General features: G+C 36.4%; 1 protein-coding gene across 1 annotated transcript; it reads left to right on the forward strand.

Annotated features, from left to right (window-relative positions):
- Positions 1–2,690: 2,690 nt before the first annotated feature.
- Positions 2,691–7,183, forward strand: FUS3 (AP2/B3-like transcriptional factor family protein). The gene is made up of 6 exons (XM_079086418.1): positions 2,691–3,534; positions 4,265–4,354; positions 5,851–5,951; positions 6,097–6,143; positions 6,231–6,307; positions 6,581–7,183. Exons 1-6 carry the CDS (start codon positions 3,217–3,219, stop codon positions 6,956–6,958), a joined length of 1,011 nt encoding a protein of 336 aa, XP_078942544.1. The 5' UTR covers positions 2,691–3,216; the 3' UTR covers positions 6,959–7,183.
- Positions 7,184–24,078: the final 16,895 nt, after the last annotated feature.

Here is a 24,078-nt window from a genome sequence, read left to right on the forward strand (position 1 = left end):
GCTGGACCAGATGCAACAACCTGATCTCTGGAATGGAACGAACACAGTACATCAAGAGAGCAAGAATCAGTTCTTTTGGCCACCGACTCATAACAATTAGAGTAAAACAAATTTTCTATTGCACAATTCCCATTTTGCCCCTTCATACCATCTTTAAAATTATTCACCTTCTTGCCACTACCCTAACCATTAAATCTTATCTGAATATCATTTTTCACCTCACCAGCTTTCATTTTCTCAATCGTATCATATAAACCAAATGGATAAGAAGAAACATCTTCTTTTCCATCCAAAGAATTGAGAATATCTTCATTTTCTTGATGACCTTGCAGTTCACTTTCCTGCAAATCCTGTTTAGGAAGGGCATACACAAAGGAAGGCGTCCATCCCAGAGCTTCTTTAACTCTAATCGAATACATGATCCCATCCACACGAACTTTAATCACCTCATAAATAATATCCTGAAAAGAAGACAACATACAAATCCTATTCGTATACACGTTTTCCCCAAGATCGTCATCTAACTGAACAATAGAACCCTATTTAGAAATGATTTTTCTGAAAGATTCTTTACTCCAATCAGAAAGATGCAACCCTTCAACATCAACCCACACTATACGTTCCGAATGGACGAAATTCCGATCCCATGCACATTTTTCCAATATCCAATGATCCATCACATCGCTGCCCATAAAATTTTTACATGCATTTTTAGAGTTGAATTCTATCATAACCCATAAGCCTCCCACGTATCTCATTTCAAAATCTTCAAAACCCTCATCCAAACAAAGCACCCGGAGGTTAGGAAGGGTTGAAAAATCTCTAGCCTTAACGAGACATGCACGTTTCCTTTTTCCACGATAAAGTCTCCCGATGTTAAATCAATAATCTCCTCTATCATTTTTCTACTACTATTATCAATATTTGAACCTCTAACAACATTTGCATACGAATTTGCATTCATATCCTGATTTATCATTGTGGCGTTAACAACATTCAAAGATTAAGAATTATTGTCTTTCATGGAACGGGAGAAAGAAGCAAACAATTTATAAGAGCCAAACTAAACATCACATAACTGATTAATCATATGATCAAGGTTGTCAACACCCGGAAATCTGATGAAACCAAAGCGGTTTCCCATGCGAGACAATTTTTTTGCAATGAACACATCCACGAGTTTACCCAAACGACCACAAACTCGCCATAGATCAGGGACTTGAACCGATTCAGGGAATTTAGTAATGAAGAAAGAAGATACATGTGAACTTACGTGAAGATTTCTTGGAACATGGCTGCTACGTTGAACCCTAGAAGTATCAGAAACGTCCCTGTGTTTATTCCCACCTCCAACATCTCTCCATCTCGTTGACATAATGATGCCGTGACGATACGACGATAGCCGACGATTGGACCTCCGATTCCGGCGTTAGGGCTTTTCCTTCGTTTTTTTAGTTAATTTTTGAGGAAAATTTTCTTATGATTATCCAAAGTTCTAATGCAGTTTCCATTCAATGTTTAAGAGTTTCTAATATGTGTGATCGTATTATGTGCAGTGAAAAACTCATTTACTAAATATCTACATATTCCTCCAAAAGCTTGTTAGTTAATTGTTTACTTATAGGTTTACTCATTGCTATTTCACTTACATTTACTTCAAATCAAAACTAGGATACCCACTTTCGGTCTTTGAATCACTCCCCGAAGCCCCCTAGTTATTTGATATCTCCTCTTTACTCAATTTTTTCATATGGTCTGATTCTTCTACTTTACGTTTACGGGTTGATAAGACTACTAACTGATTCATCTACAAAAGTTGTCTTTAATTTACCAAATATAAAAAAATCAAAACATTTTATACTTGCTTAAAATTATATTTTGTAGTTTTTAATGAAAAGTCTAACATATTTTGGCTTATCAACAACAATCTCTTACTTTTCACTGGTGGAAAAACAAATGAAAAACTAACTAGAATTTGAACTCAAGTTTTTTTTTTTTTTTTTTTTTTTTTTTTTTTTTTTAAAAAAAAAAAAAACTAAAATAACATTGAAAAAGTTGATTTTATGAAACTTTTAATAAGTTAAAATTTTAAATATTTTATGTATTGTATATTTTTTTTCTTTACACACAAACCTTTAAAATACCAATTAAATTGTGTGGAATAAGAGTCTAGGTCTAAAATCACAACCAGAGTGTTATAAGTCTTAGTCAAAGGGTTAAAAGAGGATATCACTTGTGAAAAAAGAGAAAAACGTATGACCTGCTAACCTAATGGCTAGTAGCCTAGTACCACTTATGACCTTACACCGTCGACAATTTCGTGTGTGTGTTTTCTTTTTTGAACCTTGAATACTATAGGTTTTCTTGATGAAATCACAATCCATTGTAAAATCGCCATTCCATTACGACCCATCTCAAATTTTAATGGTTATTTGAGTCTTTTTCTTTTCCATCTTTATTTTTTTATATATATAAAAACATATCAAGTAAATTGACAAAAAAAAAAGATATATGTTTATGATATAACTGTAAAAAAGTTACGAACTTAAAGATCTTGTTACTTATTTTAAAATAACCTAAAACTATGATAAACTTAAGTTTTCGTGATTATCCGTTATATCTGATATAAACATATTTAATATAGATTGAGACGAAGTCAAAAAGTCATATAGGGAAATAAACGTGGGTCCGACCTTTTTTCATGTGACGTGAAAATTTTGGGGGGGTTTTCAAATTCCAAAACCCATCGTCTCCATGGTTGGTCTGGTTTTGTATCTCCTCCTGAAATACGAGAGTCAGATGCGGTGATTAGTGGAAGATTCAGAAGGTGGTTGGTTGATGGTAGCCATGATCCAAAATAATCACCCTTTCTTTCCCCATAATCTCTTCAGGCCTTTTCCAACACCTGTACTACCTCCTTGTTACCCACCTCAACCCCATCACCATCATCTTCGCCTTCCATTCGTCACCCTCCTCATTGGTCATTCCCTCACAATCCCCTATGCTCATTTCATCAATGCTTTCAAAATTACTCTTAAAATCAAGATATACCATGAATGTAACATGTACAAATGTCAATCCCTGTGTTCACCACACCAAATCTTTGCTAAATATAGGAAAAACCTTTTGCTTACTACACCCAATTACAGATCGTTGCACTAAGAGAGAGAGAGAAAGCCCTAACCCTAAAAACTGAAGCTGGATACCCATCTGGATATGGATATGGATATGGTGGAGAGAAACGAGGCGTGTGGTTTGAGGGCATTTGGTGGTTTCGAAATCAGACTTGGAATGGGAGTCGGAATCAATTTTGCTGGTGTTCAAGACACCACCTACAAAACTAATAATAAATCTTCTTCTTCTGTTGCTGATGCTGCTCCTGCTGCTGATCCTGTGGCTGTTGACAGGGATCTGGTGGCTGCTGCTCGTTTTGATTTCCTTAAGAAGAAGCGGATGCCCAGGTTCCGCCGTGGTGCCTCCGCTGCTGCAGTCCGCTCCTTCACTTCCTTCTCCAGTCCTCTTCCTCCTGCAACTGTAATTTTCTTCTCTCTTTTTTTTTTCTTCTTGGTTTTGTATTTCTGACTATCTCTGTATCTGTATCTCTGTAGATCTATCTGATAATATGAGTTTTTTTTTAATCTAATTTATGGTTTCACTTTATCCCTCTTTTACACATGGTCAGTTTCCTGGAATACATTTTACATTTTACCCTAAATTTATTTCCTTTTTAAGATCTTATAGTCCATGTATTCTTTAATTAATGTTCGTTAAAGTTTATTATTAACCCTAGCAAGTAGTTTCTTTTGTCAAAGTTCCACTAGATTCGTATAATCCACATGAATCTACTTACTATTCTCATCACGTGTTGCCTTTTTTATAACCTACTCTATTACTATAAATCCCAAATAAAAAACGGAAGGAAATCTGGATCCATACTTAGTTTTTCATATATTTTCTATTGATCTTTAGTCTTAAATTGTGGGTGACAATTTGTCTCGCATGTATTAAAAGATTTGAAGTGTGGGTTTATAACATCTTGTCACACACACATAGATGATGAGAAATATGATTTTTTTAAGTCTGAAGTTGTGGGCTACTGATAAGTAATAACTTGAACTATGGTTTTATGTTGATAAGGAGGCTATTAAAAAAGTTTATCACTTTAGACATAGTTTTTGAAGGGAATTGTATTTTCATGTCAAATTTTAAGTTATAAGTCTTAGTTTCTTAAAAATTTAATTTCAAATTTGTTTCTATTTTTTAGATTGCTGATCATGGAAGGCTGACATTTCTGTTCAGCAAGAAGCTGCAAAAAAGTGATGTGGGTGTGCTTAAAAGGATTGTGCTTCCAAAGGTCGGTTTTTATTTTATCGATATACCTTAAAAACATGTATACATAAAGATTGCTTCTTTTTTGGACCGAAAGAACCATCTGAAATTTGAGTAAATGACCCTTTTGAGATGCTTAATAATAAATGGCTGTTCATTTGTGGTTAAAAGGGATGTCTGAATGGATAAACTCACATTTATCTAACATAACTCGTTAAGTCGTTTTGTTTGTCTAAAAGAGATGAAATTCTTGAATTATCTTAACCGAAAACCGGACTGGTTAAAGGTGTGCTGGTTCCGGTTCCAGGTCCCAAATCGGGTTTTGATTTTTGAACCAAGTTAACAAAAAACTGCATGTTTTATAAAAAACACTTCACTTTTTTTTAAAAAAACTGCACTTAATTAACAAAAAACAACATTTTTTATAAATTAAGAAAAACAACACTTATTAACAAAAAACAGCACTTTTTATTTAAAAAAAGTGGACTTAATTTACAAAAAACTGCATGTTTTATGGAAATAAGTTCACTTTTTTTAACAAAAAACTGCACTTAATTAACAAAAAACATTTTTTATAAATTAAAACAAAAACAACACTTATTAACAAAAAACAGCACTTTGTATTAAAAAAAAAGTGGACTTAATTTACAAAAAACTGCATGTTTTATGAAAAAACTTCACTTTTTTAACAAAAAACTGCACTTAATTTACAAAAAACAACATTTTTTATAAATTAAAACAAAAACAACACTTAATAACAAAAAAACAGCATTTTTTATTTTAAAAAAAAAGTGGACTTAATTTACAAAAAACTGCATGTTTTATAAAAAAAACTTCATTTTTTAACAAAAAACTACACTTAATTAACAAAAAACAACATTCTTTATAAATTAAAAAAAAAAACAACACTTATTAACAAAAAACAGCACTTTTTATTTAAAAAAAGTGGACTTAATTTACAAAAAACTGCATGTTTTATAAAAAAAAACTTCATTTTTTTAACAAAAAACTACACTTAATTAACAAAAAACAACTTTCTTTATAAATTAAAAAAAAAAAACAACACTTATTAACAAAAAACAGCACTTTTTATTTAAAAAAAGTGGACTTAATTTACAAAAAACTACATGTTTTATAAAAAAAAAAAACTTCATTTTTTTAACAAAAAACTACACTTAATTAACAAAAAAAAACATTCTTTATAAATTAAAAAAAAACAACACTTATTAACAAAAAACAGCACTTTTTATTTAAAAAAAAGTGGACTTAATTTACAAAAATCTGCATTTTTTATAAAAAAAAACATCACTGTTTATAAAAAACAGCACTTTTTATAAAAAAAAAAAAACTGGATTTTTTTTTATAAAAAACAGCAAAAAAAACATTCTTACCTCATTAGTTTTTCCTTTCGTTTACCCAAAAGTGACATTGTTTTCTCAAATATTATTTATTCATATAGCATGTTATTTGGACATCAATAATTTTAATATTTTTTGTTTCTTTTTACTTTCTTTATTCCAGAAAGCAGCAGAATTACACTTACCTGCTCTAATTGCTAAGGAAGGTATCATTATGGAGATGGATGACATGGATAACATGCATGTCTGGTGTTTCAAGTTTAGGTTAGTTTAATCATTTAAAACCATGAAAACCAATAAAGAAAAAAGAGAAGACTTGTTTTTAGTTTTATTATGATCATATTCTATGGAAAGTTTTCTTTCTTTAAATAAGCTAGCAATTAGGAATTTGCTTCTTGTCCTTTAACAGGTTTTGGCCAAATAACAACAGCCGCATGTATGTTCTTGAGGGCACTGGTATGTTCTTCGTACATATTTTCTTAAATCATTTATAAACTATATATTATTTTATTATACCATATGCAAATTCTTAATCTTTTTTAGGGGAATTTGCTGAGGAGCATGAACTGCAATTGGGTGATTACATAATGCTGTATCGGGATTCACTGAACCTCAACTATGTAAGCATGCTATACCTGAATAAGTTTTCTATATTAATTTCTAGTTATCTTGTCTTAACTGTAAAAAGTAAGAAGGTGATAATCCATAACTGTGGTCTAATGTTCAAGTTGGGATTCGGTATGGACTGGTCCTGTCTTTTTTTATCTAAACAATTTATAAAATATTTTGTTGTATAAATTTTTTAGTAATTAGTTATAAAATAAATATGAAAAAACCATTAACAAATATTGTTAACTGTTCATTTAACCAAATTATGATTTGTTTAAAATCAGGTGATACAAGCAGTAAAAGCTTTCGAAGTAGAGGAATTCACAAAGAAAGAAATGAAAACAAGCCACACTACTACTCAGGGAAAATCCGGCAAAGCACCACCACCACCACCACCTGAGAGTGGTTTAATGAACCAAAACTGGCTGTGGGGTGGTCCTGAGGTGGAGGTTTTTAACCCTACAAACACAAACACAAGCTACCCCATGAATATTTCGACTGTGGAAGAGCAAATGGGCATGAATTTCGTATATGATACTAGCTACTCCAATGACACCATGACCCCACTTGATTTCTTGGGTGGATTCATGACAAGCTACCCGGCACCTCAGCCTAACTTTGCAATTGAAAATCTGTCTATCGATGATCTTTATAAGATCTAGTTACTTGTTGACTTGTTGTAATAAGATGTGGATGTGAACGTAAAAATAAGCATCTGAGTGAAAACACTCGAACTCAGTAGATGTTTGTGTTTGTAGACTTAAGCAGTGGTTTCAATACCACATGAACTCGTCTTGAGCTATGGTGTCATGTTTTTTGTATAAGTGTTGTGTCCATGGTAACTTTGAAAATGTATTGTTCAAATAATCGGATGTGTAGTTGTATCATGATTTTGTTTTTATATGGTTCGTTAATGCTTTTTAATAATGGGATAAGTTATGTCTGATGATTAGTATATGGAGATATTAACCATGTAGTATTATTTATCAATATCTGTGATAGTTACCCTTGCCACTTGTAGCCCCTTTTATTTTATTTTCTGCCCTATCTTATGACACTTGTATTCATAGACCCAAAAAGCAATCCATTTGTTCTCAAGAAAACCAACGTTTGCCAACGTGCGACTTATAGAGTTGGCAATCTTAATCTTTACTTTTTATTGCTTTTTAATTTCTCATATCATAGAGCTAGCAAAGTTGGCATCCACTTTTTATCTTTCTCAAATTATATTTTCTATCTATTTTATTTTTTTATTTTATTATTATTATTTATTTTTAAATATTATAGAAAATGACATTTCCTCTCTTTATTTTTTCTAAAATATCATTTTAACCATTCCACTTTAAATTTTATCAAATATCACTTTCACTGCCTCCATTTTGTAATCTTTTCTTTTTGTCCCTCTAATATATATAATCTGATTTTTCTTAATAACTTTTGTTCGTTAATTTAAAATAAACTAATTTTTTACGTGCTTATTTTTATGTGTCGTTATAAATACGAGATAATCACGTTTAGACGCAAATTTAGAACTTTCGTTCGTTAATTTTAAAAAAAAAATATTATTTACTTATTTTATGTACGTGTTGGTGTACTATAAGTCGGGTCACATATAATATTTTTTTATTATTTAAACTTTCGTTCATTAACTTAAACAAAAAAAATCTTACTTATTTTTATGTATATGTCGGTATAAATTTTAGTTTCTTTATGTTTTCATGTTTTTTTTTATATATATGTTTCATAAGTATGAATTTGATCACATATAATACATTTTCATTTGAAGGTATATATTGGAGTTAGTTAGTGGTACATACCTTGTATATTTATCTACCAACAAATATAACAATACCTAACTTAGTCAAATATCAACTTATAGAACGGATTTGGGCGCCTTTACTTAAATTACCATATATAGTGGTAGCATGCACACATATTTACACATATCATTTTATATTTATAACAATACCTAACCTTGCGACTTCATGACCATAAATGCGTGAAGACCATTTACCCTCATCATTTGCGATATTCATTAAATTGGCGATTAAGATTTATGTCTAACCCTAAAATTAATGTGAATCGTGCTCGTAAGTTCGTGATGTGTATTAAATTTTAGACTATCTATATCTAATCTCTACATGGAACCAATATCGGATAGAGTCATCTCACTTTTTATTGTTTTTTCAACAGATACGTAACTAAAAATAACCGATTATGAATATGGTAATTTGTTTAAAACCTCAAAACCTAGTATATGTAGACACTCGCGAAGGTTGTCTCAAATTATGTGTTGTTTTACATCATGATCAGATTGTTAACATCTTTGGTTTTTATTTCTTTTTTATTTATTTATTTATTTTTTATTTTTTTATCTAGTGGTTTGGAGAATATAAACAAACATTTTAAAAAGATCCCAAAAGGGGTAAGAAGAAAACATGGAGGAATATGAAGTTATCACAATTGTTGCATGAGAAGGTAAGCATGCAACTCATAAGGATTAATGTTTTTATAGTCAATATGGGATATATCATTTATGAATTATAAGATGATTGTAACGACAATTACAGAGGATCTTCAATTACCATAATTTTATCTCGTCTGATTAGATCGGAATAGTATTAGTAATTTAGTATCGCAACATTCATCATGAATGCCAAAAAAATATTTTTGGTATTTTGAGGGTTTAGGATAAGATGCTAAAAGTCTCAACTATATTAGTGGCTTATAATTTTTAAAATTTATATTATAGTCGATGGGAGGTAGAGATGCTTGTATTTTCACTTTCCTCCTAGATGTTAGCTAATCTCCATAAGGATGGCCGTGAGAATGAATGTTTGATTCGACCGACTATGTAGTTGGTTTACTCGGTTGTTTATGTAATGTAATAATTTGTTCTCTAATATGTATTTTTGACGATTTAACTTATGGATGTGTATTCACATATATATTAGAAACAACAATAATATGAGCTCAAACAAACAAATACACAAACTCATAAAACGATTACATTAATATAAGAGCATAAATTCATAACAACTTTCATCTCTATGCTATTTCAACATGAATATTGCCCACTAATCGGGATTTTTGTTTATAATTATATAAATATAAAAGATACTATAATTGTTAGTAACAAGTAATGTACGTTGTGTCTCTTGATCTAAATAATATATAATGAATTTCAAATCAAAATATCGTTTTTCAACTAGTAGTATTAAGTAAATCATATAAAGAAAAGTAGACAACCTCGTCATGTGGGTAACTAAAATCATACAGCAATGTCCACCATCGGGAAAAAATGCTCATTTATCAAATCAAATATTAACATTGTTGTGCCTCAGGTTTTCGTAAATACTAATTCAAATTTACCGGTTCAGCTTAGGTAGTTTGGTTGTGGATAATAATAAGTATTTAATTTTGACTAAACCGTTTTGTGCCCCTATCGTTCATCATCATCTCTCTCTCTCTCTCTCTCTCTCTCTCTCTCACACACACACACACACACACACACACACACACACACACACACACACACACACACACACACATATATATATATATATATATATATATATATATATATATATATATATTGTAGGTATACCACCTGATATTACCTTGGTGCCTAAGGTATATATATATTGTAGGTATACCACCTGATATTACCTTGGTGCCTAAGGTATGAACTGAACAAAGAAGAAGAAAAAATCAAAAACGAGGAATTACTTGATGAACTTTATTGTTGAAAAAGTTAACTTAAACATCCTAAACATTAACCTTATTTATACTAATAAAACTAGACTCATACTCTAACACAAAATCTGCATAAAAGGAATGTTTTCTAAAATACCCCTAGAACTAAAATTGTCCCATATTTTCTCTTGTGATAAACCGATTAATCCAACAATCACCCCCTTAATCGGTTTGTCCACGCCTATCACTTACAACTGTGTTTCTCCGCCATTAACCACCGATGAACACCACATATTCACAACATTTGTTCATTGTCGACCTACCGACTGCTTCACCTGCAAAACCCGTTGACAACAGTTGCTTTAAGCAACACCATGTTCAACATTTGAATACCGAGGGCCACCTGCTATCATCATCACCGAACCACACATAATCTTGTTTTACCTTGTTCCAGCAACCTGTTTTACCAAGGCAGCAACCACCGTGGTTCTCGACCTTTCCCGGACACCCGACCTCCACCTCGGTCACGTCTAAAGTCCTCCACACCGTTTGATTGTTCACAACAAACGTAACACGTACCATGCCATCCCATTGGGCATGTTCATTACCATCTCAACTTTTTCTGGATCCCGACCTCTCCCCGGTCACATCCAAAGCCACCTGACTTGAAATCCAAAGCCATAATATTCACACAGTGTAGTTTCTCCAGTCTCTTCCTTTGTTTCGATCACCGTTGTTCAAAGAAGCATCTCCACCGACTAAGAAAACAAAGCCACCCGCTTCACCGTTTTCTTTCAACCTGCCAAACGAATTGAATCCAAAGCCACCTACTCTGACAGATCCTTCTTGCCCGCTTTTCACGCACCTACACCAGTATCCCCTTATCATGAACAAGTCGATCTTTCTTCCTCGTTAATCATTGTTGTCCGATTAATGTAAACACAACCCTTTGATTTTTCAGCCTCTTGATTTCAACCGTTAAACGTCTTATTCTCTCTTTTGACAATCCTGACCTCTTTAATCAAGCTTGTTCCGAGAGAACTTTTCCATCGAACAACAAGACAAGGTCACGACCACCTTTAGCGTCTTCCATCACCCACAAAACGAACCGAATCAAAGCCACCCGCTTTGACGTCTTCCAGTCCGTTTATTCCGCGCCTCCGGTTAGTCTCTCTCTACCTTAGAACAAGCACAATCAATAAAAATTAGGGATGATGTTGAGATGCTTCAACTCGCGCTAAAAAACAATCCAAACCCCCTTAAGCCGAACCTGGTTCATGCTGCGTATGAACTGAACAAAGAAGAAGAAAAGAACAAGAACGAGGAATTATTTGGTGAAATTTATTGTTGAAAAAGTCAACTTAAACATCCTAAACATTAACCTTATTTATACTAATAAAACTAGACTCCTACTCTAACACAAAAACTGCATAAAATGAATATTTACTAAAATACCCTTAGAACTAAAATTGTCCCAAATTTTCTCTTGTGATAAACCGATTAATCCAACACACACACATACACACACACACACACACACATATATATATATATATATATATATATATATATATATATATATGATAGTTCAAATAAAAACAATAAATAGTGTGAAAACATAAAAACACTACTTTTATATTATTATTCTGCAATGAATTTTGTATCCACAGTTTTATCTCATTATTCAGCAATGAATAAATGAATGTGTTGGATAAGGTGTCTAAGTCCATAACTATAGTTGGTATGAACTTGACCCGACCCGACATGGTCCATTTGGGTTGCACTTCACCTAACAATTTGTATGGATATACTTTTGAGAATAAGATGTTTAAGATCTATTAATATATTATAAGTTATAATATATTAATATGAAATCTTATTATTTAATTAGTGTTGATCAAGAATTGATTTTGGAATTAATCTAAAGATCAAAAAGAGGCTAATTAAATATGAACTCTTACATATATATGGATTGGGCTAAGATTTATTTAGGATGGGCTAAGAGTATATGGAAGTCCATGGAGCTTTTAACCCATGGATCCTAGGTAAATGAAGAGTCATGGGTATTAGGGTGTAACCATAATCCTCCATACTATATAAAAAGGTCATTGGTTCTAGAATTGGCACTAGTGTGTGTGAGAAACAAGAGTGGGCCGATTTTAGAGAGCATCATATTCTCTCAAGTATTTCCAAGTTGTTTTGGGTGATTTGTGACACCACTTGAGGCATCCACACTATTGGTGCTAGGCTCTAAAACTCCAAACAATCAATCAAAAAAGAAATGTATGTTATTCTACTTAAAGTTTTGTATTACAAGTACCCCATAACATGCTAGTTAGGTTGTAAACCTTGGAAATCAAATTTGCATGTATTTTAGAGAAAACATAGATCCAAGGTTTCTAGGATTGCATGTACACCATAGGAGTGTTAGAATGCTCAAAACCCAACAGTGGTATCAGAGCCTAGGCTTGTTTTCTTGATACTTGATGCAAACTTGTTGAAAAAGCTCAAAAATCTGCTATCTGCTGCATGAACTCGCTGAGTCCATGGGGGGACTCGATGAGTCCATGTGATAATTCATCCTATTCGTCGAGTAGGTTCTTGCACTCGACGAGTAGGAGCCCCTGAATGCAGATTCTAGAGTTTTGCTGCTGGAAATGGACTAGAAACATTACCCTAAACTGTTTTGGTGTTTTAAAACTTGTTTTAGATGGTGTAATGCTTATGCTAATCCATTTACAATGGCTAATATCAAAATTCCATGTTTTATATGTGTTAATATGATTCTTGAAATTTTGATATGAATGTGCATGTTCTTATGAGTTATTGTTAAATCATAGGAATTATTTGCTGAATTGTTTAATGATTAATTCTTGATCAATTATGTGTTTAATGGAATCCATAATTTGTCCTTAAGTTATGGATTACCAAAAGTCACTCTTTTAAAGTCCATATTAAAAACACATAGGTTACATAAAATGAAAAGTCTCTCATTTTAATAAACCATTAGCTCATAAGTTATGAAGTTGAAAAGTATTGAATAGTTTCAAAACTTGCACTCAAGTTTGGAATTAGTAAAGTCTCACACATTAATACTTTAAATTCCAAATTGAACCTTAGCATTTTAAAAGTTTAAAATTCAACCCTTATACTTCTATAATATTAAAATGTTAGTTATTATTATTATTATATATATATATATATATATATATATATATATATATATATATATATATGTAAGAATAAGTCGGTCTTACCGTTAGTAGGCCTCATTCACGAAGCCGGTCTATAAGGAGGGTATAAGGTTACTGCCTATAAAATGCCGGTTTAATGGGTGTCCACTCTCACCCACCGCTTCCTTGACTGGTGGAGGGTCGTTAGCCGAACGGGTAGGATAGCACTTTAATCCTCATTAAAAGTATAATGAAATTATAAAGTAAGTAAACATTTATTAATACCCAATCTTAGTTACTTTAGGAAAATGTGAAATAGGTGCTAACCCATGAAATTACACTTTGTAACTTACCAAATCGTTAGTGAAGCGTGTGTGGTTAACCGACACACTAACAAGGACTGGTAAGAGTGGCAAATGGTGACTTAAGTTTTATCATAGATCGGTGGAACGCGTGTGGTTAACCGGCACATCAATTGGGTGATAAAATTAAGGGTACCAAGTCAATTTGCATGGTTATTCACACCTTGTTTGTGATCCTCGGCATCCCAGTCACAAACTTGAGAGGGCACAATCGAGATTCAAACATGCGATTGAAAGTTCAATGTATCTCAAAAGATCTAGGAGTTTCAAATCCAATTAAAAACTTAATAATCTTTTTCGTTTTTTATGGTAGAAATTGGTAAATCGTCATTTACCTACCTTCAACTATTTTATAACTTGGATTACGACATCCATCTTCCAGTTATAAATAGGTTGTTGGGTCCTAGCCTTAATATTTCATTTGGGTGACTTATTAAGGACTCTTTATCTAATAAAACTTGTCTTTCTTTCTTTCAGATGTCTTCCAACACTGCTACTGGCTCAAACCCTACAGGCTCCCTTTCCCTAATGAACTGGTGTGGGAAAGTCACTTTTGATGGTTCCAATTTCAATGAATGGATTAGGAACATCAGAATGATTACTCGCTATGAGAGGAAGGAGTATGTCCTTGAAAGAGAACTGAAGGTTGTTGATGAGTTGACTGCTACTCCTGAGGAGGTTGCTGAGTACACTACCCATGAGAAAGATGCCACTAAGGTGTCTTGTATCATGTTGACCACAATGACACCAAAACTCCAGAAATCCTATGAAGATTTCTACCCTTTAGAGATGCTGTCACACCCCAAAACCAGAACGGTGGAATCGTTCGGGGGTGGAGGACGTCATGTATAGTATCACAACAATGAATAGTAGTAAACAAGCAACAACATCATCCATTGCATTAATAATATAATTTAATACAAGTGTGTTCTGCCAAGTTTAATAGACACCAAAAATATGAATCAAAATAAAAGATGAGTCTTGAACAAGCTCCATCTTCTCAAAACCTGGCACCGGTACCTGTCTACTGGTGACCTGAGAATACAAGTTATTTTGAAAGAGTTTATCAGCTTTAAAGCTGGTGAGATCATAAGTATTTTAGTGTCTGAATTTGTATGAAAGTGTTTGTAAGTACTTGATGTATAAGTTTGTAAATGTTTGAATCTCCTAGAAAACCCTATGTTTTCTACTAAAAGTAGCCTTCTACCAAGGCATCTAATGTTTGTATGTAAGTCTCTTGTAAGAGTATGTATTTTCCCAAATCTGTCTATCATTAACCAAAACTATAGTTTTTACATTTCTGTTCATTGTGTGAAGATCACAAAGTGAATGCAATGGGGAAATAAAATAGTACTGTAGTGTTGTATTAAGTAACTACCGTCGGACAGACACTTTTTCAAGAGTCTCTCGTTGATCTCGATCTCGTCGAGTGGGATTACAAGAGTCTCGTCGGACAGACACTTTTTCAAGTTCGAGACGTGGAAAGTAGAATGTACGTTACTGAGTTCGCGGGGTAAGTTAAGTTTGTAAGCTACAGGGCCGATTCTAGCGAGAATCTCGAAAGGCCCTATGTATCTTGGATTTAGCTTTCCACGCTTTCCAAAGCGTATTAAGCCCTTCCAGGGTGAGACCTCTAATAGAACACGGTCTCCCACCTGGAATTCCAACGGTTTCCTTTGTTTATCTGCATAGCTTTTCTGTCGGTCTCTAGAGGCTTTCAATCGTTCACGAATCTGAACGATCTTCTCTGTCGTTTCCCGAATGATCTCCGGACCCGTGAGAGTGCTGTCAGGAACTCGTCCTTTACCTAACTGGGTATCACCCACCTTAACCCAGCACAGAGGGGATCTGCACTTTCGGCCATAGAGGGCCTCGAATGGAGCAGCCTTTATGCTCGTGTGATAACTGTTGTTGTAGGAAAATTCGACAAGGGGTAAATGAGTATCCCATGCCTTCCCAAAGTCGATCAAACAGGCTCGCAACATATCTTCCAAGGTTTGGATAGTCCTCTCACTTTGTCCGTCGGTTTGTGGATGGTAGGCTGTACTCATGTCCAGCCTAGTTCCTAGGGAACTTTGTAGCAACTGCCAGAACCTCGAAGTGAATCTACTATCTCTATCAGAGATAATGGATATGGGAACACCGTGCAGTCGTACAATCTCCAGAATGTAAGTTCTTGTAAGCTTCTCCATCTTGTCTGTTTCTTTGATAGGCAGGAAGTGTGCGGACTTGGTCAACCTGTCGACGATGACCCATATGGTATCAAGTCCATCCGTTGTCTTAGGCAGGTTGGTTATGAAGTCCATAGTGATCCACTCCCACTTCCATTCCGGTATCTCCGGATGTTGTAGTATACCTGAGGGTTTCTGGTATTCGACCTTGACCTTGGCGCAAGTAAGGCATTTACTCACGAAGGTAGCAATCTCTGCTTTCATGTTAGGCCACAAGTATAGCTTTTTAAGATCCATATACATCTTATCTGAACCCGGGTGGACGGAATAACGAGTGTTGTGCGCCTCTGTCATGACCAAGTCTCTGAAACCACCGTGTTTCGGTGTCCAGATCCGATCCATGAAATATAAGGCTCCGCCACCTTTGACTTCCAAGTTCTTATCCATGCCTCTCAGGGATTCACTCGCCACATTTTAAGGTTTCAAAGCGTCGAGCTGAGCCTCCTTAATTTGCGTGGGCAAGTGTGAATGGATAGTTATAGTCAATGATTTGACTCTACGACCAGAGTATTCTTTCCGACTTAGGGCGTCAGCTACCACGTTGGCACCCGGATGATATCGAATTTCACATTCGTAATCACTGAGTAGCTCGACCCACCGTCGTTGTCTCATGTTGAGCTCTTTCTGGTCGAATATGTGCTGTAGGCTTTTGTGGTCTGTAAAGATAGTGCTCTTCGTACCGTATAGGTAGTGTCTCCAGATCTTCAGAGCAAACACAACTGCTCCTAGCTCAAGATCGTGAGTGGTGTAGTTGACCTCGTGTGTCTTCAGCTGCCTCGAGGCATAGGTGATGACCTTACCTCGTTGCATCAGAACACAGCCGAGCCCTTGATTTGAAGCATCGCAATAGACAACGAAGTCTTCTATCCCCTCGGGGAGGGATAGTATTGGTGCGGTGCACAAGGTTCGCTTGAGCGTTTGGAACGCTCTTTCCTGCTTCTCTTCCCAGTCAAAGGCCACGCCCTTCTGGGTCAGTGTTGTAAGGGGTTTTGCAATTCGGGAGAAGTTCTGAATGAACCCGCGATAGTAGTCAGCGAGGCCTAGAAATTGACGAATTTCTGTAGGCGTCTTCGGTGCTGACCAGCTCTCAATGGCTTTGATTTTGGACGGGTCCATGTGTATACCTTCTTCGCTAACCACGTGTCCTAAGAATTCGACTCTTCGGATCCAAAATTCACATTTCGAGAACGTCGCATAGAGCTTCTCCGATCGCAGCGTTTCTAAGACTTGTCGCAAATGTTGACTATGCTCCTCCTTACTACGAGAGTAGATAAGTATGTCATCGATGAAGACGATGAAGAACTGATCCAAGTAAGGACGACACACCCTATTCATTAAATCCATGAATACTGTGGGTGCGTTGGTTAATCCGAACGGCATCACTACGAATTCGTAGTGTCCATAACGAGTTCGGAAGGCTGTCTTTGGAACATCCTCCCCTAGCACTCGTAGTTGGTGATACCCGGATCTTAAGTCGATTTTTGAAAAGAAGTTCGCCCCTTGAAGTTGGTCAAATAAATCATCTATGTTAGGCAGAGGATAACGATTTTTAACGGTCAGTTTGTTGAGCTCTCTGTAGTCGATGCACATACGAAACGATTCGTCTTTCTTCTTGACGAATAAGACTGGAGCTCCCCAGGGTGAGAAGCTTGGTCTTATAAAGCCCTTGCTGAGCAGTTCGTTAAGTTAACCGGACAGTTCTTGCATCTCTGCAGGTGCTAGACGATAGGGCGATTTGGCTACTGGGGTAGCCCCTGGAACTAAGTCGATTCTGAACTCGACTTGACGTTGCGGAGGTAGTCCTGAGAGTTCTTCTGGAAAGATGTCGGGAAAATCACGTACTACTGGAATATTCTTAATAGATTTCGTTTCTGGGCTCACATCGACAACATGAGCAAGGAATGCGCGACATTCCTTTCGCAAGAATTTCTAGGCTTGAATGCTCGAGATGAGGCGAAGATTAGTGTCGGGTTTGTCGCCGTAGATTACTAGAGTTTCACCAGACGGTAGATTAAGGCGAACAGCCTTTTCATAACACATGATGTCGGCACGATGTAAACTCAACCAATCCATGCCGATAATGACGTCAAAACTTTTAATTGAGACCGGCATGAGGTCGATCGAAAATGAATGGCTATCTAAAGTTAGAGTACATCCTATGAATATACTGCTAGTGCTCTCTGTCTTCCCATTAGCCATTTCTACAGTGAACGGTTCTTTAAGTGCTCGTGATTTTTGCTTAATTAAATGAGCAAATTTTTGGTTCACGAAACTCCTCTCTGCTCCACTATCAAACAGTATGCATGCATAAGAGTTATCGAGGAGAAACGTACCAGTGACCACTGTGGGGTCGGCAACCGCTTCCTCATGGCCTATAGCCAGAACTCTTCTTACTCCGCCGGTGATCCCTGCCTTTGGGCAGTTCCTTTTGTAGTGGCCCACTTCACCATAATTGTAGCAAGCTTGGCCCACTGCAGTGTCGGGGACTTGGTTGACTGGCCTTGCCGGAGCTTTGCAGAAACGGGCAGTGTGCCCCTTCCTGTTGCAGTTAGAGCACTGCATTTCCCGACAGGCTCCTGTGTGGTGGAAGTTGCATCCGTTGCACTTTGGCAAAGTTCCAACATACTGCTTTACCGGAGCAGCAGCGGCAGGTGCTATCGCAGCATGAATTGCCACGACCTGCTGCTTTTTGGCAGCCTTCTTCTTCTTATTGTCATCCCAGAATTTCTGCTTGTTGTCAGCGGCTTTGGAGGGTTCTGAGATGGCTAGGGTTGTTGTTGCTGCTGGGGTACGGACCCCATGGTCAATGAGCCTCTGTGCCAACCTCTTGGCACTATCGAATGTAGTGGGGTTTGAAGCTAAAACATTCCCCTGAAATGGAGGCACCAGCCCCCAGATGTACCTTTCGATTTTCTTTCCCTCTGTATGAACCATGTTGGGACAGAGGGTCACCAGCTCGCAGAATCTGGAGGTATAGGTCACAATGTCGGAGCCCTTCATGGTCAGGCTCCAAAGTTCTTGCTCCAGTTTTTGGATTTCGCCCCTTGGGCAGTATTCCTCAATCATCAGCTCTCTAAGAGCTTCCCAGCCCATGACATTTGCCACTATAAGAGATAGTGACTTGACATGACTATTCCACCATGTCAGGGCTTTTGCCTCGAAGGTGCACGCAATAAATTTGACTTTGCTTTCTTCAGGGCATGAGCAGATCTCGAAGATCGACTCCGTCTTTTCGAACCATTGCGAGAGGGCAATGACTCCGCTAGTCCCTTTAAAGGACAATGGCTTGCAGTTGGTGAAGTCCTTGTAGGAGCACTCTCTCAAGCGCACAGGGATTTCACCATGAGTAGATTGAACAGGGGTTCCTCCTCCAGTGGAACCGGAAGAATGATATTGAGCCATGGCTGTTGCCACAGCCGCAGCTACTGCAACATTCAGAGCTGCCGTATCGATTTGGGGAGCAGGTGGTGTTGCAGTTATCGGAGGATCGCGTCTCGTTGATCGGCGCAGAGGCATCTTTTAACTATAAGTTTACAAAGATGAAGAAATTGATAAGAATTTAATAGGGAGACTTTGATGAGAATGACTCATGGACTAACTCTCCATACCCCAACAACACAATTGAATAGTATGATTGAATGTAGATCTAGTACTAACAGATGAAAGCATTTGGATAAAAATTTCCATGAGATTAGATATCTGTCAATAACACTGGAATTACAGATGTAACAAGTTTGGGAAAAATGACCTAGAAGTAGGTCTTACATCAACCAAGATGGGAAAATTTTGACAGAACTACGACCTAATCAATACCTAACAGGTCCAAGTTTTAACAAAGATGGGAAATTAGACTAGAGTTTTACATAACTAAGTTATATCCAAAAGAGAAGGTTGAGTAGGCTCTATCTATGACGAGAACCACTCGAATGAGTCCTTGATTCAGACAGACGGCGCTCTATGTCTCACATGCGCCTTTCATACATTGACTGCCTAGCCCGAAGTTCCCTAACTTCAGCTTGGGATGCAGCTAGCTGTTGCTGCAGAGTCCCATTGGTTATCCTAGTCCTTTCCATAGCTACCTCGAGTTGGCGAATGCGGACCGTGTTAACGCCAGAGTTGGCGTCAATCTCCAGGACTCGATCAATAGATGCTCGACCTTGCTCGGTATTCCGAGCAATCCTACGGACCATGATGGGCAGGACACGATCAGCTGAACCTCCCTCGGTGAGGTTGTAAAAGCTTCTGTCCCCATTGTAGGGAATGGGTTGACCCTCTTCCTGACTCCATCTGTTTAAGTTTGTTGCCCACAGAGGTGTGGGGCCTTGAAATGCTGGACGAGGGTTAGGATTTGGGTTTGGGTTTGGAGCTACTGGGGGTAGGTTGTTGACTTCAGGTTCGGAGTCAGAACCATCAGAAAAGCCTTCAGCGAGGTGATCATCCAAAGGGATTGGATAATCATCATCTGGCTCTTCTTCAAGCCATCCTGCATTGCCTTCGTTTGGGAAGTATGGATCTCCGGGAAGATGGAATCCAGCCATGATATCTATGCGAGAAAATGGGTATAAGAAATAAGCACATAAGTAATTTATAGTAACACAAAATACTCCTATAGTATTTTAGGTTTATGTTTTGTTCTAAGGTTTTCGTTGTGGTATTGTTGGTAAGTTTTTAGACTTGTTGCAACCTCACAACCACACTTAGGCACATGCTAGTCACTCCTCGGATAATATAGTTGATCAGGCTATATCTTCCCAGATTTGACTATATGTCTCTAAGTCTACTTGTGCTGCCCAACAATCGTAATACTTTTGTTTTGTCCTAGTGACACTGATTTTAGTATGAATGCAGGTATGTATACTTGGTTAAATATTTTATTATTTAAAAGTATAAACTCTTGGTCAGAGTATTTTAATCCCGTTGTGTTTATAGTTTGTATATCTTTTATGGGTTGATATACTCGATTCACTATAAACAATGCTCTGATACCAATCTGTCACACCCCAAAACCAGAACGGCGGAATCGTTCGGGGGTGGAGGACGTCATGTATAGTATCACAACAATGAATAGTAGTAAACAAGCAACAACATCATCCATTGCATTAATAATATAATTTAATACAAGTGTGTTCTGTCAAGTTTAATAGACACCAAAAATATGAATCAAAATAAAAGATGAGTCTTGAACGAGCTCCATCTTCTCAAAACCTGGCACCGGTACCTGTCTACTGGTGACCTGAGAATACAAGTTATTTTGAAAGAGTTTATCAGCTTTAAAGCTGGTGAGATCATAAGTATTTTAGTGTCTGAATTTATATGAAAGTGTTTGTAAGTACTTGATGTATAAGTTTGTAAATGTTTGAATCTCCTAGAAAACCCTATGTTTTCTACTAAAAGTAGCCTTCTACCAAGGCATCTAATGTTTGTATGTAAGTCTCTTGTAAGAGTATGTATTTTCCCAAATCTGTCTATCATTAACCAAAAATATAGTTTTTACATTTCTGTTCATTGTGTGAAGATCACAAAGTGAATGCAATGGGGAAATAAAATAGTACTGTAGTGCTGTATTAAGTAACTACCGCTGTACTAACCACCTTAAACCAATTGTTATTTAAAGTACCATGTGATCTGCCTGTACCATACTACCGACTAGAAACACGACGATGTAAGACGTCGGAAGAAATGACGTTTGGCACCCGTAGACTTGCAAGTCCCACTATAGCGAGCAACAAGGTGTAGGATAGTCAATCCAGTATAGATCTATACACAAACTCAACGCTCTCCACTTAAGGAGATTCTGGATACAAAACGAGCCATGACAGGTGATGCCATGCCCCGTTACGTGGCTCACATAACTGTAGTAGTGTTCTTGTATATGTATTGTGTGTACTAGCTGTATTGTATGTTCTCTCTCTGTCTAGTATGTATGTATGTTCTCTCTGTTCCTCATAATAGTATGTTCTCTTGTATAATGTATAGTATGTACTAGCTGTATTGTATGTTCTCTCTCCGTCTAGTATGTATGTATGTTCTCTCTGTTTCTCATAATTGTATGTGTTGACTCATGTATGAACTGACTCATTGTATGTTTCATTGTTCTAGTAATAGTATTAGTAACTTCGTAAAGTATACCTATTATAGTTTACTAGAAATGTGGTTTGTATGTATGAACATGCTTGTATACCTTTGCTACCCAAAGGTATTGAATAGAAAGAAGGAACTTTTATATCTATATACATATACATAATATATAACTAGAATTCGAACGACCTTCGGACAAACAACCGATACCCTAAGTCCACAACCAAACAAGGAACATGAGGTAAGGTGAGCTATCAGTCCTAAGTCCTTCCAATCCTACTTATATAACTATATCTATATAGATACACATTTGACAAAATATAAGTTTAAAAGAGTTTAATAAAAGTATTTAACATGTAAAAGAGTTTGTAAAACAGTTTGAAGTAGTTTGTTTGATAACTCAGTTTGAAAAGTAAGAAATCTACTTGTTTGGTAGTTATTAATCACATGTGATTGATATAATAACTATAATAGTTCAATTTGTATTCCCCCCATAAAAGCATTTAAAATCATTTAAAAGGTTGATTAAGGGGGTATGAACTCACCTGTAGTTAGTGGTTTGGATGAACGGATGGTATAGGATGCTAAGTGTCAAGTGAAGACTTGAACACACACACACGGATCCTATTTAACATATAATGACACATATATGTATCCAATTAGTCAATTAACAACTAATTAATCAAGTTAAGACACCCTAAAACATGGATAACACTTTGATTCAAGTGCTATAAGTACCAAGGATTGCATCTAAGGGTTGTAGGGCTTTGCTTTTGAGTTTACGGTCCAAGGGTAAACTCTTCATGAGTTTACAGTTTAGGGTTTACGGTCCTAATGGGTTTACGGCCGTAAACCCATGGTAACTTCTACCATTTGGTGTTTTAAGGTCTTACAAGTCCAAGTTAAGCATACTATGATCAAATCCAAGCCTTCGGAAGTGATTGTGGCACCATTGCACCAACTTTTAGAGTTTACGGCCCATGGACCATTTCTCATGAGTTTACGGCCGTAAACTCATGTGTGTTTGGTTCTTTTGTTTGTTTAAGGTCCTATACTCCACAAGGAGGTGATCTAGACTTGTATCCAAGGTTTAGTAAGGGACTAGGGCTCACAATGGCCCTTTCATTAGAGTTTACGGCCCAAGGAGATTGCCTTGGCCGTAAACACTTATTATCTTATGTTTCTTGATGTTTTCTAGTTGCTTAACCAGTGTATCAAGCCTATAACAAGCTAAAGTAGGAGTACTTACAATATAGAAGCTTGTAAGGGTGTTTAAAGTCCAAGAACACTAGTGTGTGTTCTTGGTGAAATGAAGAACACTTGAAGATCTATCAAAATGAAGAGATTTCATGGATAAAATCATGTAAGATCACTAGATGATGAAGGATATCAACTAATTAAGGCAAGAAACACTTACAAAGTTGAAGATCAAGAAGGAAAATCAGATGCTACTTGAGAGAGAATGAGTTTCTAGGCTTGAAATGGTAAAAAAGTGTATAAAATGACTAAGTGTCATATTTATACTCCTTAGAGTTTACGGCCGTAAACTCCATGTTTGGGCTGTAAATTCCAAACTCTTGGAGTTTTGAGACTTTATTGATGCACAATAAACTCTAGAGTACACGTCCTATAATTTCCTTTTTGATGGTCTAGGCTGTAGAACACTCAAACGGACTCTAAACAGCTCAAAAGTTACCAGTAACAAGACTGACTTCTATTGAAGTGAATGGTTGTACATAATAGAAATTTCAGGTTGTCACAGATGCACCAGGATCTGATGGATAGGTACCATCAGAGTGCTCGTCAAGAGAGGTATGAAGTCATTTCCTCCATGATAACAACTAGGATGAAGGATGGTGAACCCATCACTGGCCACTTGCAGAAAATGCAGAGGTTCATGGACCAGTTATTGAAGCTTAATGTGGACTTCCCTGAGGACATGGCGATTGAAATCATTCTCCATTCCTTACCTCCAATTTATGATCAGTTTCGCATGACTTATCATATGAACAAGGAGGAAGTCACACTCAACAAGCTTCAAGGACTTTTAAGGACCGCTGAAAGTAGCCTTAAAAGTACATCAGCTGTTGCTCCTACTCCTACTACTGCCCCTGTTCTGGCAATTGGGCAAGGAAAGGGGAAGAAGAGGAAGACCCCTTCGAAGGGTACCAAGGGAAAGCCCCTTGATGGCTCCTCTTCAAGTGGAACCAAGAAAGGTTCCATTCCTCCTTCTTCAAACCCT

Source organism: Lactuca virosa, chromosome 3 (assembly GCF_052849685.1).
Source record: "Lactuca virosa cultivar CGN04683 chromosome 3, Lactuca_virosa_CGN04683_v6, whole genome shotgun sequence".
Lineage (NCBI taxonomy): Eukaryota > Viridiplantae > Streptophyta > Magnoliopsida > Asterales > Asteraceae > Lactuca > Lactuca virosa.